At 36.0% G+C, this 16,518-nt stretch overlaps 1 protein-coding gene across 2 annotated transcripts in view; it reads left to right on the top strand.

Annotated features, from left to right (window-relative positions):
* Nucleotides 1–16,518, top strand: part of PCSK5 (proprotein convertase subtilisin/kexin type 5) — a 224,567-nt gene that overhangs the window by 147,172 nt on the left and 60,877 nt on the right. For both annotated transcript variants that reach the window (XM_030237104.2, XM_030237103.2), the window contains exons 13-19: nucleotides 3,894–4,030; nucleotides 8,959–9,102; nucleotides 10,890–10,992; nucleotides 11,536–11,729; nucleotides 13,190–13,274; nucleotides 15,265–15,362; nucleotides 15,757–15,886. In XM_030237104.2, coding sequence (XP_030092964.2) covers nucleotides 3,894–4,030; nucleotides 8,959–9,102; nucleotides 10,890–10,992; nucleotides 11,536–11,729; nucleotides 13,190–13,274; nucleotides 15,265–15,362; nucleotides 15,757–15,886 — 891 coding nt within the window. The remainder of the gene's footprint in view (nucleotides 1–3,893; nucleotides 4,031–8,958; nucleotides 9,103–10,889; nucleotides 10,993–11,535; nucleotides 11,730–13,189; nucleotides 13,275–15,264; nucleotides 15,363–15,756; nucleotides 15,887–16,518) is intronic.

Genomic DNA, 16,518 nt, shown 5'->3' with positions numbered 1-16,518 from the left:
ATTTTTAGGCTGAAGTGGCGGCAGTGGAAGAGATCAAGACTCTTGAATTTGTTTTAACAAAAATAATCATTTTATTCTACGCTGTGTAACATATATTCTTATCTAAACATACATATGGTATGTGATGAGTATGGCATAAAACTCCCCAGAAGGAGAAGAGCAAGTTTGTTTTTTTTTTTAATTTAATGCTGTTATTCATTGTAGGCAGCAGCTTATAATTATATACTCAATCATGCAGTAACTTCTACTCCATGCTGAGTGTTCTGTTTCTAAGAAAGGTCCCCTGAGTAACTGAGTAACAGAATTGGCATTCTGTTGTGGTTATGTTAGCAAATAAGTTTTGAAAATTCAAATGTTGTTAATCACTTTGGTCTTTAAAAGCATGTTACATTCATGAGCACAGGTTTATGATCATGGTCATAAAAAACCGTCAGATTATTCTAGTAATTTTGTTTAAGTATTTTAGTCTATAATAGTCTGTAATAGTCAATTAGCAGTTCATCAGACCATGTACTAAATTTTATTAATCCAAGATAATCTGTGTCATAAGTGTGTTTCTGATAGAAATTTTGACAAATTACAAAAACTAAATTCTGGAGGGGCTGCACGCTCCTTAAAAGATCCTATGCATTTCTTTCTGAATAAGGAATGTACAGCCGAACATTTGATCATTTCATTATTTATTTAACACCACTGAAAGTGAAATCCCTGTATTGTCTCATAGGTTCTTTGATTTGAGAGTTTAGTGCATAAACAAAGCAAAGCAAAAGAACTTGGACAATTTTGTATGTCCAATATACATACACAGACTCAGACTCAGAGTTTGATTTATTTGTAGAATCTTTTGTGGAAACACAGTTCATACATTCAAAGATTCCAATTTAGACCTTCTTTTATAAAATTCAAATCTTTCTCAAGGAGGTATTCTTTTAAAAAAAAGTCAATTTTCTCAGAAATAATATTACCTGATTTTCCCCATTTCCATAGATGGAAGCTCGCAGTTCCAGTCACATCATATTTTAGGTAACAGTGTTTTTAAAAATGAGACATGTGGGCTTGTTGTCTCTTCCACCCAAAATTACTTAAAAGAATTTTTAAAATGCATATCTGACAATTCTTTAAAATTTCAAAACAAGACACACCTAATTATCCAAAAAGTACTATGGAAAATATCAGAATCATTACAGTAAAAATAAAGAGAAACTTATGTTTCTAATGTATATGAACAAGTGTATATACATTATCAGTGAATACAAATTTTTAATTGTACAGTATTTGCATAATATTATATAATTTAGTTGCTACAATGGCAAAGAGAAATACTGGTATCTCATTGCATTGACAGTGTGTTTAGAAAGTAGTACCTAAACTGTCAGAAAACAAAAGTATAGCAATTTGAATAACAGTTGGAAATAGCCTACCTGACTTAAATTGAACATACTTGCATGCAAATTCTGGATAATGACTGTGTAATAATATCTACCATTCTAGTAAATGGTGTGTGCCATACCTTTGTGAGATTTGCACACAACTGATTTAACAGTGACATGAAACAGTACCATTCTGCTGCCAAAATATATTTACATATACACTTACAGGCACATACACAGAAGCACAGAACTGTATCAGAAGAAAATCTCACACAATTATCAGTGAAAATGTATCCCAATGTATATTTTAATTTAGTTTTATAAGTACTAATAAATTAGACTGCTGTTATAAGCATTCATTTTAATTGGAAAAAGGTAGCCCAAAACTGAACGGCAAGTTGAACATGAGCCAGCAGTGCCCTGGCAGCCAGGAGGGCCAGGCATGTCCTGGGGGGCGTCAGGCCCAGCATTGCCAGCTGGGCAAGGGGGGGATTGTCCTGCTCTGTTCTGCACTGGGGCAGCCTCACCTCGAGTGCTGGGGGCAGTTTTGGGCACCAGAATGTAAGAAGGTTATAAAGCTATTAGAGAGTGTCCAAAGGAGGCTGCAAAGATGGTGAAGGGTCTGAAGGAAAAGTCATACATGGAGCAACTGAGGTCACTTGTCATGCTCAGCCAAGAGGACACTAAGGGGAGACCTCATCAGAGTCTGCATCTTCCTTCTGAGGGGAGCCAAGGGACAGACACCTGTCTCCTCTGTGGTGACCAGTGACAGGATCTGAGGGAATGTCCTGAAGTTGTGTCAGGGGAGTTAGGCTGCATATTAGGAAAAGGTTCTTCATCCAGGGGTGGTTGTGCTCTGGAGCAGGCTCTCAGAGACACGATGTAATCTTAGGGGCTGTCCTGTGTAGCGCCAGGAGTTGGATTTTTATGATCCTTCCGAACTCAGGATACTCTGTGATTCTGTGATTTTATGTTGAAAATGAGACCATGAAAATCAGGTTTTGGATGAGCCCTAGGAAGTGCACCAATCCTGTAGGTCCAAACAGTTTCTATTGCAAGTGTTGGACACACAGTACCTGACACCATGCCTCTGACTGACCAAAGCTTCCAGCAAGAATGATGGCATTTTTTTCCTATCCAGTGTGGCAGTTTTCGCCAGGAATGTACCTACACAAGCATCCTGTTTTCCTGTTTGCTGAATTTCACAACGTTTTGATAATAAAGCTTGAAATTGACTTAGAAAAGAACAGATTCACATGAATTTAAATATAATATGTTGCCTAATACTAGGCTTTTCTCTGTTTTATGGAAAAGCATTTTCAATCCGTTGTATTTTCCACTGTAGAGATTCTTGTCTTCTAAAAATATTTAATTGCAGCTATTACCAGTGGAGCTTTCACACAAAGATATCAAATTTAAATAGTGATAGATATTACACACATATGCTTGTGTATATATGCATGTATAAATTGACATGCGTACATATCTCATGTATATATACACAAATATATATAAATAAAAATATAAACACAAATATTTATATATGCACACAAAAAGTATATATAAAAATACATACGTGTGAATGTATAGTTATATATGTATTTTTTAAGTTGAGCCAAGTGATTTTATTGGAGGCAGCAGTCCTACTTACAGTGCTCTTCTCATCAGTAGTTTTTGGGGTACCAAGCAACGCAGTGTGAACACTAAATAAAAGTGCAAATTCTCTTGTGTCTAATCTCCTGCCAGGAAGGGTTCTCCTTCCCCGTCTCACAGGGGATCACAGTTATATTGCAGTATCTGAAATTGGTCCCCCTATACTAGAAATTATCATAATCCAGGCCTAAGTTACAATGTCTTCACCCACAACCTAAACAATTAAATTGTGGTAATGGCATTGGTTTGATTAAGCCATCAGATGCCATTAGTCTCTCAGTTTTACCCAAACTGAGTTCTGTGAAGTGTTTGAAGAGTGTGATGCCTTGGTAGTTCAAGGATTGAGGCTAATGTCTCACTTGCATATTACTTTTTCACAAGAAGTGATATATTGAATCGCTATTGTCTTTAACTTACTGGGTTTTTTGGGTTTAAACCCCATTTAAGTATTCTGATCCAAAGACAAAAATAAATGTTACTGGGATTTTCCAGCTTACAAATAATTTGTAATTACATCATGTTGTTAAAGAAATGGAATTCTGTATCATATGCAGTTTTTCCAAGACCCACAAATCATATTAAAGAGTATTAGCAGTTATGGTGTTATTGCAATAAATTTGCTTGCCATTCTCTTTTTCATTATAAAAACATGATGGCATGTAAAGACTCTCTTCCATCAAACAACAACAAACTGTTGAATGTGCTTCTAATATATGTGAGAAAACCGTCATGAATAATGTTATGTGAAGGTAGAGATGAATGAACTGGCTGATTATTCAAGAGTTATTTTTCAAGAGTTTGCACACTTGGAGGCATAGCTCTCCAGGAAAAAAAAAGTTTGCCTTGAAATACTGTCATCATTTGTTATAGGCTATTTGATCATTCCATGGAAGGATTCAAAAACTGGGAGTTTATGACTACTCACTGCTGGAGTGAAAAAGCAGCAGGTGATTGGATCTTGGAAATCTGTGACACTCCATCTCAGCTGAGAAATTTCAAGACTCCAGGTAGGACTCTAACATTTATATGGGCTGGGTGAATTCTGAAAAGTGCTTGCTGTTTTCCACCTTTTATTTACAGCTGGAACATCTCACTGGTTTTAGTGTGAAGCCATAGCTGGAAAGAGCATTATTCTAAATTTAAGTTATCAATGCACTCTTCATTTTTATGTTGCTGTTACTTACCTTTTAAGATAACATGATTCACTTTTATTCTGAACTTATTTCTGTGGGGTTTTTTTAGATGATCTGTTTAAAAAAAATTTAACATACAGATCAGTCTCATTCAATCACAGTTGATAGAATTGAATGAGAATTTTGATTCTTTATTTCTACTCTACTTTAGCTGCGTCATGTTCTAATAGCCAGTTCTCAACTTTTAAAAAGAGGTTCTTTGTCCAGCCATCAAATCTGTTGTCTTATTGCCTGACTCACTAGTCTTCATAACATGATTTTACTTTTTTAGGATAGTAAACCAGCAATCAGAAGCCAAATTTTGAAAAGCTTTTACACAATATGTGGTTGACATGGTCTTCTAATAAAAACCAAAATAAAGTATGATTTTTAAAATTTCTGAGCAGAAAACTTCTTCTAGACTCTGATAACTTTTTACAACATGGCCAGTTTTATTTAAATTCTAGCTATATAGTCATGTGGTTAACTTTAAGTGCAGCATTTTGTGATTGTCTTCCCCTAGAGCTCTGAAAGAAAACACCAACATTGCCAGTGTTTTAAATTTCACTTTATCACCACTGATGGCTTCTCACCATAGCTTTCCAGCTATGGTTTGATCTTAACCAAATGATGTTAAATGCACCACTAAACGAAAAGCAAGGTTTCCAGTACACTAAAAAGGGGTACTCACTAAATGTGTTTGGAAAACAGCCACTGAGTATAAGCAAATCTGGTCAGAGATTCAGGAGGAGGTTTTGTGTTTGGGGTTTTTTTTAAATTTTCAGTGCTTTAGAATTTAATAGATGGGGAGATATTAAGCAGCAAATAAGTAATTTATTTTTAATCAAATTACTGAAAAGAGACAAAAATCAAGTATTTTCAACTTCATTTTACACTTGTCATTCCTGACACATCCAGGAACATTTTTGGTGAGAAGGACAAATTAGAGTAGCTCTTCACCTTTGTGTGTACTGGAACCCATTGGTTCATCCAAAAGGCATGAAAGACAACCACGAGCAACACATTTCAGCTATTTCCCTCTTCCCTGACACACACCTTGCACTAAAAAAGAGGTAGCATGGAGCCATTTTGCAAACTTTTAATCTGGGCAATTTTCCAGCTATATTGTCCGGGCCTTTTACATACCAGGACGATATCGAAGTGCCTGCTACGTTTCCAGTTTTACACTTCAAGGCCCATTTCTGCACACTCCTACACACTCCTACACACTACAGCTACATATATAGTTGTATAGGTCTATTGATTTCAATACATTATATATGCTCAGTGCTACAGTAGCTAATCTAATGGAACTAATTTCCTTTCCTCCATCAGAAGTAAGGCCTAAAGATACAAGTCTGGAAAAGGCACAGTAAGGCTAGGGAATTGGGAGAAAGTAGGTCTGCAAAACTAGGGGTGTGGAGGAAGCTGTTCTACTGAAAAAGTCCTGCTGGAGAGCTTATCCTCTACTTTGTTTTAACAACAATGTGAAACACTGCATGAGACTAGTTTGGTTTTTACATGCATTTGGTTTTCACAAGATGCAGATTTGGATCCTGGTTCATTGTATACTGTCTAGTAATGTATCCCCCATCTTTCTAGAGCAGTGGTTGCCCTCTGATGAAAGCTGTCCAGTAACTCTTCTGTTCAAAAAGATTTGGAAGTGCCTGCCATATATTAGTGGTGGATAAATTCAGCTGTTTGGGCATATCGGGATTAGTCTCTGCACTGAAGAGAACATGAAGTAAACAAAAGGTGCTTAAACATAATTTATGCCTGGTGCCTCTCCAGTTCATGGTGCCTCTCCAGTTTATCACCATAGCCTGCAGTTTATCACAGTGATATCATCATCATGCCTGTTTCTTGTTTGTGTTCTGTGCATGTGTTTACTCAGCTCTTAAAAGGTCTTATAATTAAGAGTTGCCATTTTTCTGTAATCAAATTAAAAAGAAAGACCCAATGTGTTGTCATATCCCTGCATTGGCAAGGTAATGCCACACCTATTACCTGAAAAGAAATCAAGAGTCCCCTTCATAAAAGTAATGCATGTGATTTCTACATTTAATTCTGTAGAGTTTATGGAGGTGGATATATGTTTGCTCTGAAACATTGCAATATACCCTTTCTTCTATAGATACAACATGGGACCTTTGTTGCACATTCTAAATACTAGCAGGGAAAGGATTATTCTAGCCATATTAAATGATGGAATCAGCCAAAAATGGGGAAAGAAAGATTTTGGCTTAAATGCGCATACTTTGTTTATTCATTATAAAAGTGTGTGTCTATGTATATATACTTAGTTATTGAAATATTTTCATTGTACCACTTAAACCCACCCTGAGGCAGTCTTCATTTATTTGCTGGCAAACCTGAATTTTTCTCCTCCTTATTTACTGAACCATTCTTAAAAGGCAACTAATCTCCTGAGAAACCCTACATTATTTCCCTTGCTGCCCTTTTGCATTATAAATGCATTCAGAGTAATAATCCTTCCTGCAGTTATGTTAGTACAAGATCTGTATGTGTAAAATCTGAATGCAGTAGGCTATGCCTTAGGAGCATCTTTACCTGTGGTTATTTGTAGTAGGTTCTTTCAAATAGTTTTATGAGTGTTTTGGGAGAAATAAAAAAAAATATATTTTTCTATTTGACTGAGTTTTGGCTCATAATAAATGGGAATAAAAAGATCTGAATAACTTAGCAAATCACACATTTTTTTTAAATTGCATCCAATGTATTATGATTTGTATGCTCTGGAAGTCGTTTAGAACACAAAAAAAGGCAGGGACTGGACATGAAGAAGATGTATCTTTGAAAGGGATGTAGAGATGACTGCATAGCTGGTTGAAAATTATGTCCCTGTGTGACTTCATTTTAAAAAGAAAAGTGCCATTAAGGACACAGTTGCATCAGTCTAAGAAACATTGAGATGTAACTTGATTTCCACATGTCTTTAAAGGAAGGAAATGCATGATTTGGATCTTTTTAATCCAATGGGTCTTTAGGAGTTACATGTCTATGGGTAGGAAAAGAAATTGAAAACAAAGTGTATCCAATTTTACAGCCAAGGAAGGTAATTAGCCAGTAGCTTGGCAGCAGGTGTTGTAGATTCCTCAGCAGTTCATTTTTTTACTCAAGATCAAATGTCTCTTTAAAGAAATAATAATTCAGCGTGAAAAGTTGAAAGCTACTGTTTGACACAACTGCCACATTATATAGTCTCTGGTTTGCAGTTTCTACTTAAAAACTGAGTATACAGCAGAGAAGGTTTCAAATGAAGTGCAGAAATTTTTGTCTCAAAAAGATTAAATTGGATTGGCAAGAGACATATAGATAACAGAGATTTCCATCCTCAGCCCTAGTATAAATAATTTAAAAGAATTTGTTTATGATCTGTCAGGTAGTGTATTTGGTTATTGTTGCTTACTGTTAGAAGCATGCATGTACAAGCAGAGAGATACTTGTCTTTGTCATGTGAGTGGAGGCTACCAAATGACATTGGGAAAAAATACAGAAAATCACTTGTAAAGGTCAAATTAATTTAATTGTACAGATTGAAGAGTCCAAATGAATAATATTTCAAGTTACTGAATATCATTAAAATGAAAGAAGAGGAAGATTGCTTGAATTTAATTTTACATGAAGTATACTACATTATTTCTTTGAGACGTGCCATTACATTGGATTACATTTCTCATTAAATAAGAAGTTCTCCTTGTGAAGAGTTTTAACCACAAAACAGCCTCCAAAACAGGATCCTTCAAATTCTCCCTGCTTCTCCGATTTCTCTTTGTTCTAGTGAAAATTTGACATTTACAACTAGCTCTTCCAGGACAGTTTAACATAACCAAGATGTTGGGCTGATACAAACTTTGGTGGCGCCTTTTCAAGCAGGGATGTGGTTTTTATTCCTCTTTTCTTCAGACATTATTTCAGACCTGACTGGTTTTGCTCTTTCTGCAAATTTTTTCACCTAATAGTATAGAGAGAAAGGTTGGGACTGAAAGTTCACCCCTTATGTTCTGATAGCATGAACTGATGACTTGATACACCTTTATCTTTTTATTCTTCCAAAAAAAAAAACTTACCAGAAAGTCAGAACATGCTTCAGGTGGCCAGATGTTTTTTAATGTCTTCACTCAAATATTAAGAGGATAAAATATCAGTGATGATTGCAGACAGTGGTGTGATATATCTGCCAAATAATTGGCACAAATAAATTAGAAATTATGCTGATTTGAGGGGGACAGTGATGTTCTTCCATGGAGATTTTAAGAGAAGGTGTTTCTTGTTCATCAAGTCAATGAAAGTCAATGAAATGTTCTTTTATGTAATCCCTTTCCTAAGTCAGAATTCTGAATACAGCTACTTAGCTAAAAGATCTCAAATAATAATTATTGGACAAGTAACAGTGTTCTGAGGGGAAAGGGAAATCCAGAGCAAAACCACCTTATGCAGTACCATATATATTCCAAAAACTGTATGCCCAGATGTTTTGTTTATTGTTTATATTGAGTTCAGCCCATGGTGCAAACCTTTGCTAGATCTACAAGAGATTGGAGTGCAATGAAAACACAGTATAAAAATCTAAATGAAGGAAATATGCTTTCTCAGGTTATATTAAAACAACTATTGCGCTTACTTGAAAAACAATGTCTTCCATACCTTCTCATAATAACATGCTTAAAAGTTACATACTTTCATAAGACACAGAGAAGAGAAGTAGTTCTGAAAACAGTTTTATAATACTTAACTTCCAGGCAAATTGAAAGAGTGGTCCTTAGTACTGTATGGAACATCCATTCAGCCTTACTCACCAAGAAATGATTTTTCCAAAGTGGAAAGAGTGCGCTCCAGTCCAGTTGAAGAGCCTACAGAAGATTATGCAACAGATGATTATTCAGGTGTGTACATTCATTTTCTCTGTGCATTTACTGAATGCTTAATGGCTTTAAGGATGACCTGAGAATCTGCATATGTAAAATGTTCAGTGAATTGGATTCTTCACCAAAGATGAGAAGTATTTGTTTCATAATTGAAAGTTGGGCGTTTGAGTTTGCCTGCAAAGAGTTATATATTTTTAAGCTACACTTAACATGCTATGAAGAATGCACTGTTTTGCATATAAGTATATAAAGCTATAGATATACTTATGCATATATATATATATATATATATGTATATATATATATATATATATATATATATATGAAAAGAACATTATCTTCTACATGTGTGTTGTTTCTCACTGATCCTTATAGAAGTTTCTCAGCCTTGTCATTAGACTTTAGTAGAGTTAGATTTTTAGCATTGCAAAATAAGTCAAGTTGGCAGTTTCTTACATGTAATGCAGCATAAGCAGTACCATGTGATGAATCTGAAGTATATCTCTGGCCAGCGAAAAGGAGAAAGTTCAGTTTAGTATTTTCTGTTATTCCATTCTCTTTTCATAGCATGTCAGTCACACAGTCTATTTTAGATGGACAGCTACGGAACGCCTTGTTTTGGTAGGTAATGAAATGCTGCTATCTCTAATGTAAAGGTCACTAACTTAAAACTTCTGAAGTTTTTATGTGAAGCAAAGTCAACACATTTAATTCAGGAGTGATCATAGACCCTGAAAGCTGTTACTTCACCCACAGTCATTGTTCATTCGCATAAAGGCAAGACTTGATAATTCTCTCCTCCCCTAGAAGGAAGAATCTATTTGAAAACTGTAAGAACTAAATCATAGAAAATACCAAGTTGGAACAGATCCACAGCGTTATCAAGCCTAATATGAGTGCAGGTGAAACAGAGGACTTGGGAATCAGCAAGTACTAGCTAAAGCTTTTGGAGCATGTAGCAGCACAGAGCATCAGGGCTCTGGTGTCTGGTTCACTGGGTCATGGTAGCCACTTGGACCAGCTGATATTCACTCGGGAACCAGAGTGGCCACTGATCATGATATTTATGTTGTCCTTCTTTTTAGAAGTTATTTTGCTAATCATTCCTAATTATTAATTACAGAGGTCTTTACACATTTCCAGATAAAATGAGGATGTCATACTTGTTTGAAATCTTGCCTTTTTTTCTGAATTTTTGAAGTCAAATCATGCCGGTATTCAGGAAACATCCTTTCCAACAATCCAGGAGCCACTCTGGAAGTTATACTCTCAACAACTGAGCTAGGACCAAGGCCCCTTCATAGCTATACACCCCACACTCACATAATCAGGCCAGGTTTCCTCATTAGGTCAACCCTAGTTTTCCCATAGCAGAGTCTCAGACTTCCCAATCCTTAGAATAACTTAATCTTGGTGCAATAACTAAATAAAAAAATAACAGCTTGAGCTGAGTGCCTCTGAACAAGGGAAACCTTGGGCTTTTTCACCCTTAAAGTTTTAGTGTGTGGAAATCTCAGGGTCTTTGGTTCTTGCTGTGTCTCTACATGTCTGGTCACCTACTGGTGACATAGGTTCCCGTGTCATTTTTTCTGTGCAGCCTCCTGCTTGGAGCTTCTGCCACCCAGAGCTCAATACTGAGCTCAAAGTGCATGTAGCAAACCAAGCTACCTGTGCTAGGTGTAGTCCTCAACCGAGGGAAACAGAGTAATTGCATTCTGTGATAAAATACTGTGTTTTAAGGTTAAATGTCCCTTAAATTAGAAGTTTTAATCCCTTTGTCCCTCTGTATTTTGTTTTTATTACAGGTCCCTGCAATGCAGAATGCAGTAAAGTAGGGTGTGATGGGCCAGGACCGGATCATTGTACTGACTGTCTGCACTATTACTACAAATCTAAAAACAACACAAGGTAAGAGAAAAAAACTTTACTTCATGGACTTCCTAGTATATATATCCTAACTTTCTTTCCTCTTCTCTTTCATTGCAGTCATGGATAATTAATTCCCCCCTGATTTTGAAAAATTTTCTTTGGAGTTAAAAAACCTCAAACACTAGCTAATCAGTATTTAAAACACAGCTGTGGAAACCCCTTCTCTGAGACCTCTTTTTTTTTCCATAAGAAGCTTTCTCTGTATATATATGTATTCATAGACTCTCATAGCTACTACAGCTGATGTGATTAGGTGAACAAGATAGGAAGAAATGTAGATGATCAAAAATTATACTGTAGACTGTCTGACAAGACATATGCTGGTGAGATAGCATGTGTAGGGACATAAATGCAAGAGAGTCAGCTTGATGCAGTGCTTTGAAGAGTTATATCTTAGTAAGTACATACTCATTAGAAAAGCAACAATGCTGAGAAGTACTTCTGCTTTGCAGTCATGGTCCAGGAATGTGGTGGCAGGTTATTTCATTAACAATTCTGCCTTCTCTTCCCTGCTGTCTGCAGGATCTGTGTTTCGACCTGCCCACCTGGTCACTACAATGCAGACAAGAAACGATGTAAAAAATGCTCACCCAATTGTGAAACCTGTGTTGGAGGCCATAATGACCAGTGCATGACCTGTAAATCTGGCTACTACCTGAATGAAGTAACCAATAGCTGTATTACCAACTGCCCTGATGGGTTTTACCTGGACAAGAGTTAGTATTTCTTGTTGGTTTTGTATTGCGGGCTGCAGAATTTCTTCTGGGGAGGTTGCTGGAATGCTTATGAGGAGGAAAAGTGTATGTTGATCTCTTATCCTGTTGCTTTTGTTGAATTGTTGCCAAGCATGATCAAAAACGTCCTGAATAATTTTCCTTTATTTTAAAAACCATGCTTATTGCAGGATGTCTTTTCAGCTGGGTCTGTCTGGGAGTAACAGTAGCAGGACCAGGGCAGTTCAAGAGCAAGTCAGCTGAAGGACAGCAAAGGTTATCACTGCTTGGAGAAGGGACAGACAGCACCCATTCTGACCATGATTCCCTATTTAGCCAGATTATATGGCACCAGAAGTGAGAGCTGAGACACTGGCCATGGCCCCTGAACCAGAGCTCTACCACAGACAGGCTCTTCAGATGTAACATGGTTGCACATAATGTTTCTGACAGACCTAAGCACCTCCAGAGTGATGTCACTGCCCCAGAGCAGTAATCCTCAGCCATGATAGGTACCTGCCTTCAGCTTCTTCCTGTGATTGCCAAGTAGACTGTCCATTTTTAATTTCCAACTTTGGCTAACAAAAATACTTAGACATATATTCAAGTGGGCTTAAAACTGTTTGTTATCTTTAGACTCTCCTTAGAAGATAAATACATTCTCAGGAGCTTTGTTCATCTAGGTACCTGACATTCTGCTTTCTCCAGCATGAAGCTGTGTGCTTGTTTTTAAGAATCAGTAAAAACAGGTCCTACCTTAATTGCAGCATTTTCACTGTGAGAACTGCAGTAAAGAGAACTCTTTCCCATACAAATTAAGATGGATAGATGAAAATTTAGGATTAAATTGAGAAATAGAGCTTTTCTTCTCAGAATGGTATGTGTCACTCACTGCATGTGACAACAGGGCTGAAGAGAGAGAGGGATTTCTTAAAGAAGGGATCTCCAGAGATAAAAAAACAGCTGTTAAGTAATTTATATATTTACTCTGTGAAGTAAATTTATATATTTACTCTTTACTCAGATCTGTTTATGCAGGTGTGTCTTTTAGCACCAAATCAGGAAGACAGAACAGACTGCTAGCATGGAAGGTGTAAGATTGCAGGACAATCTCCAGAATACATGGCAATTATTAGTGCATATTACTACTATATGAGAAAGTGACTTAAGTCCATATTATAAGTAGTGAATGTAACTTTAAAGTGTTTATGAAAAATTTTTAATGGCCTCAAAACATATTTTTTTCTCAGGGTGCAACTAGAACTTCAAATGTATAGAAATATTGTAAACCATTTGATATTTGATGGAAAAAGCTAATGATAGGCACGATTTTGCTGGTTTAGTCTAGCTTGATGTTGATGTCAAACTAGAAAGTAGTAAGTCATATAATAATATATTCATACAATTTTATCAAACAAAACTGACCAAGGTTTTCTGGTTTGTTTTCTTTTTTCCTCTTGTAGATAAAATTGTTTGTCGTAAATGTAGTGAAAACTGCAAGACCTGTGTCGAATTCCAAACCTGCACAGAATGCAAACATGGCCTAAGGTAAGGAAATTATGTATATCTCTAAACATAGTATCTGAAGAGGTAGACAAAGCTGTAGATATGCAGCGAGGAACATCAGATAGCTACTTAACCTTGCATGGCCCTCATTTCATCTGTTCCAATGCTGTTTGCTCTTGTTTAGTCTGTAATAGTGATCCAGTCCTATTTGACTGACAATAGATTTTTAGAAGGCCTTTCATATCAGGTAACATAAAAGCCACAGTCCTGTGGAAAGCTGGCTTCTTCAATTTTTGACCTACATTATGTCAGTCAAGGATTGTTTTAGAAGTAGAGGTAATGAATTGTATTAATCTTTCTGATTCATTAATTTGGTTAGAGATTATTTTATTATCTTTACTGTATTTCTTCATGTATCCAGCCATTCACTTGCCTCAAGTACCTGAGGCCCAATTATATTACAGTACAGTGATCATATATTTTAAACAGCAGGTGAGATTTTTTTCCTTCAGAGGGGAACTTAATTATTCTTTAAAATGATAGATAAACATACAAAGCAGCAGTACACATTTCAAGCTCCTTTATAAAGAATGACCTTTTGGTCCAAGTAGCAACCAAGGGCAAAAATCATGTAATATTCATGACAGACTGTATGCTGGCTTAGTGCCACAAAAATATGAAGTTAGTATTCAGTATCTGTAGGTATTCTTTTGAATGCAAGTATTGTGTTAATGTTTTAACACTGAGGTTTCCTGTTGCATTAAAGTGGTTTTCATCTTTTCGTAAAAGCTGAATATTTGCTTCTAGAAGATCAATAGCTGGATTCCTTTATTGAAAATGAATTACTAAACAAAATTTAAAACCTAACCTTCATGTTTTCTTGGGCAATTTTAGCAAATAGAGAGTCATTTTTGGTAACATTTTTTTAAAAATGTGTGGGTATGTCAGATAAATGGAGCCTTTCAGGACATGCATTTCACATTCCATAGTTGTTCCATACTTTCTGTGTTTTCTTGGCAGAGGTATCGATGAGCAGGGCCTTCCTTGAGTGGGTCTTGAGAGGCCTGAATTCCAGATCTACTCCATTACTGGCCCATTAAATAAACTTGGGCAAATTATTTTCCCATCTGTAAAAACATGATAATGCTATGTGCATTGTAAAGCTCTTAGAGGTATGTTGCTGAGGAAAAACAAGAGAACAGCAGGGATTGTGAAGTTTTGTTGCATTCCTAGTTTTTTTTGTAAACTAGGACTGAGTACAATCTTGAAATATGTCAGTAGTGTTGAACTTACCTGGCTGTTGCTGGATCAAATGTGTAAAAACATGGTTAGCACTCAGAGTGGGAAACCCCAGAGCTGATGAGCATTTTTAGAGAAAGTGTTAAATTGGATGAATCCTGAGATTCTGTAGAAAATGGTAAATGTGGCAGAGAGGTCCTAGTTTAAAAAAATTAATTTTAAACAAACAAAAAACCCCTAAACCCCTGCAGTCTGCTGTAGGCACCATATAACATGAAAGCAATAAACAGCAAACTCAAGAAATACATAAAAATATGACTTGTTACTCACATTTTTGTGCTCTCTCAAAAGTGCCTGCAGGCAGAATACCTCCATCTGTAATCTCAGCAAATCTCACAAGCCACACAGAACTGGCATTCAGTTGACAAGTCCCTTAGCATTTTTTTTAATGCTGATCCTGTGCCAAATTCCTCAGGGATAATTGCATTTTACATGCCTAAATTTTTGGTGCTGTTTGTCATAGTTAATTTTTTTTTCTGTCTCCTCTTGCTTCATAGTATTTACAAAGAGTTTGTAAACAGCTTTGCTACTTCACCATGGGCAAAACTGCTTTGCATTCCCTCTTTAAGTGATTGGTGTCTCTAAATTTATGAAATATGACCATTGAAGGAAACTGATGAATTATGATATATGGGATGTTTTTTGATTAGAAGAGAATTACTGGATTGTGCACCATCTTGTTGTCCTCTGTTGCCATTATCTGCTCTGTGCTTTTTTTTCCTTTTTGTGATAGTTTGCATGGCACCAGATGTGCTATCCGCTGTGAAGAGGGAAAATACCATAACGGCAGAGAATGTGAACCATGCCACCGTTCCTGTGCTACATGTGCAGGTACCCCACTGACATTTGTCTGCATAATTTTCATTCCTTCATGATTTTACCTCTGATTTTATTCCACTATATATCACAGTTACAGTATAGCATCATTCTTTACAATATGGCAAACTTCTTTCAACTAGCATAGAAATCTAAATTTTTAATTGAAAGAGTTCATAAATTCCTTCATTTTTTCTTTTTTTTTTTAATTCTTTTTTAAATTTTAGTAGAGCTTACTATGATTTCCAGTATTGGCTTCCATTTTCTTCCATGGATGGAATAGTGACTGGTAGATTTTGTGGGAGCTTTGGAACTGCAGCCATTTATTTCAGAAAATGATATGCTAAAATGATGTCATTGTTTATTTTAACGATGTACCTGCCTTCTAAACATTTCTTTTCGGACTAAGGTGCTGGAGTAGATGCCTGTATAAACTGCACGCAGGGTTACTTTATGGAAGATGGAAGATGTGTGCTGTCCTGTAGTAGTGGTTATTACCTTGATCACTCCACTGAAAGTGGATACAAAAGCTGCAAAAGGTATGATCAGTGGCTGATATAGCTGATATTTGGCAGTATGTTAGCTATGACTGTTAGAAATGATCATACTTATTAGAAGATAAAACACTGTTAACATCAAAGCATAAAAAAATACTTATTACTAAGTAAATAAGAAAAATATATTATTTTTGTTGTTTTTATGGTTATCATTATTATTATTATATGATTTATATTCATACAGGTCCTATAAAAGTATTTTTTCTGGTATATGTGTGTGACCTTCCCTTTAAAACAGCCTGTAGTGAGCCTGTAAGTAGATTTGCTTAGAAGCATAAAATTTACAAATCTGACAGAGGATCTGCACTTCTTAATAGCAAACAAAAACAATCAAACTACAGTTTTTTTCATTGCAAGTTAGTTACTATTTATAAAGACCATTTCAGTTCTTCCACTGCATATTCCCAAACATAGCACAGATAAATTCTAAACTACTGTCCAGAGTAGTTTACCTGACTCAAGTGCACAAATGGCTGGATAAATCTTGGGCAAAGTAGTGCTGTGCAAGGAAGGAAGATTTTTTTCTATTCCATGCTTTGTTAAACAAATATCCTTTGTTGCCCTTTGGAATCATTTATTGTTGACTCAGATATAAGTTCAGGGCAAGAAGGGAA

The sequence above is a fragment of the Serinus canaria genome, chromosome Z (genome assembly GCF_022539315.1).
Source record: "Serinus canaria isolate serCan28SL12 chromosome Z, serCan2020, whole genome shotgun sequence".
Lineage (NCBI taxonomy): Eukaryota > Metazoa > Chordata > Aves > Passeriformes > Fringillidae > Serinus > Serinus canaria.
The sequence above is the reverse complement of the archived record's forward strand: the minus strand, read 5'-3'. Positions and strand labels throughout refer to the sequence as shown.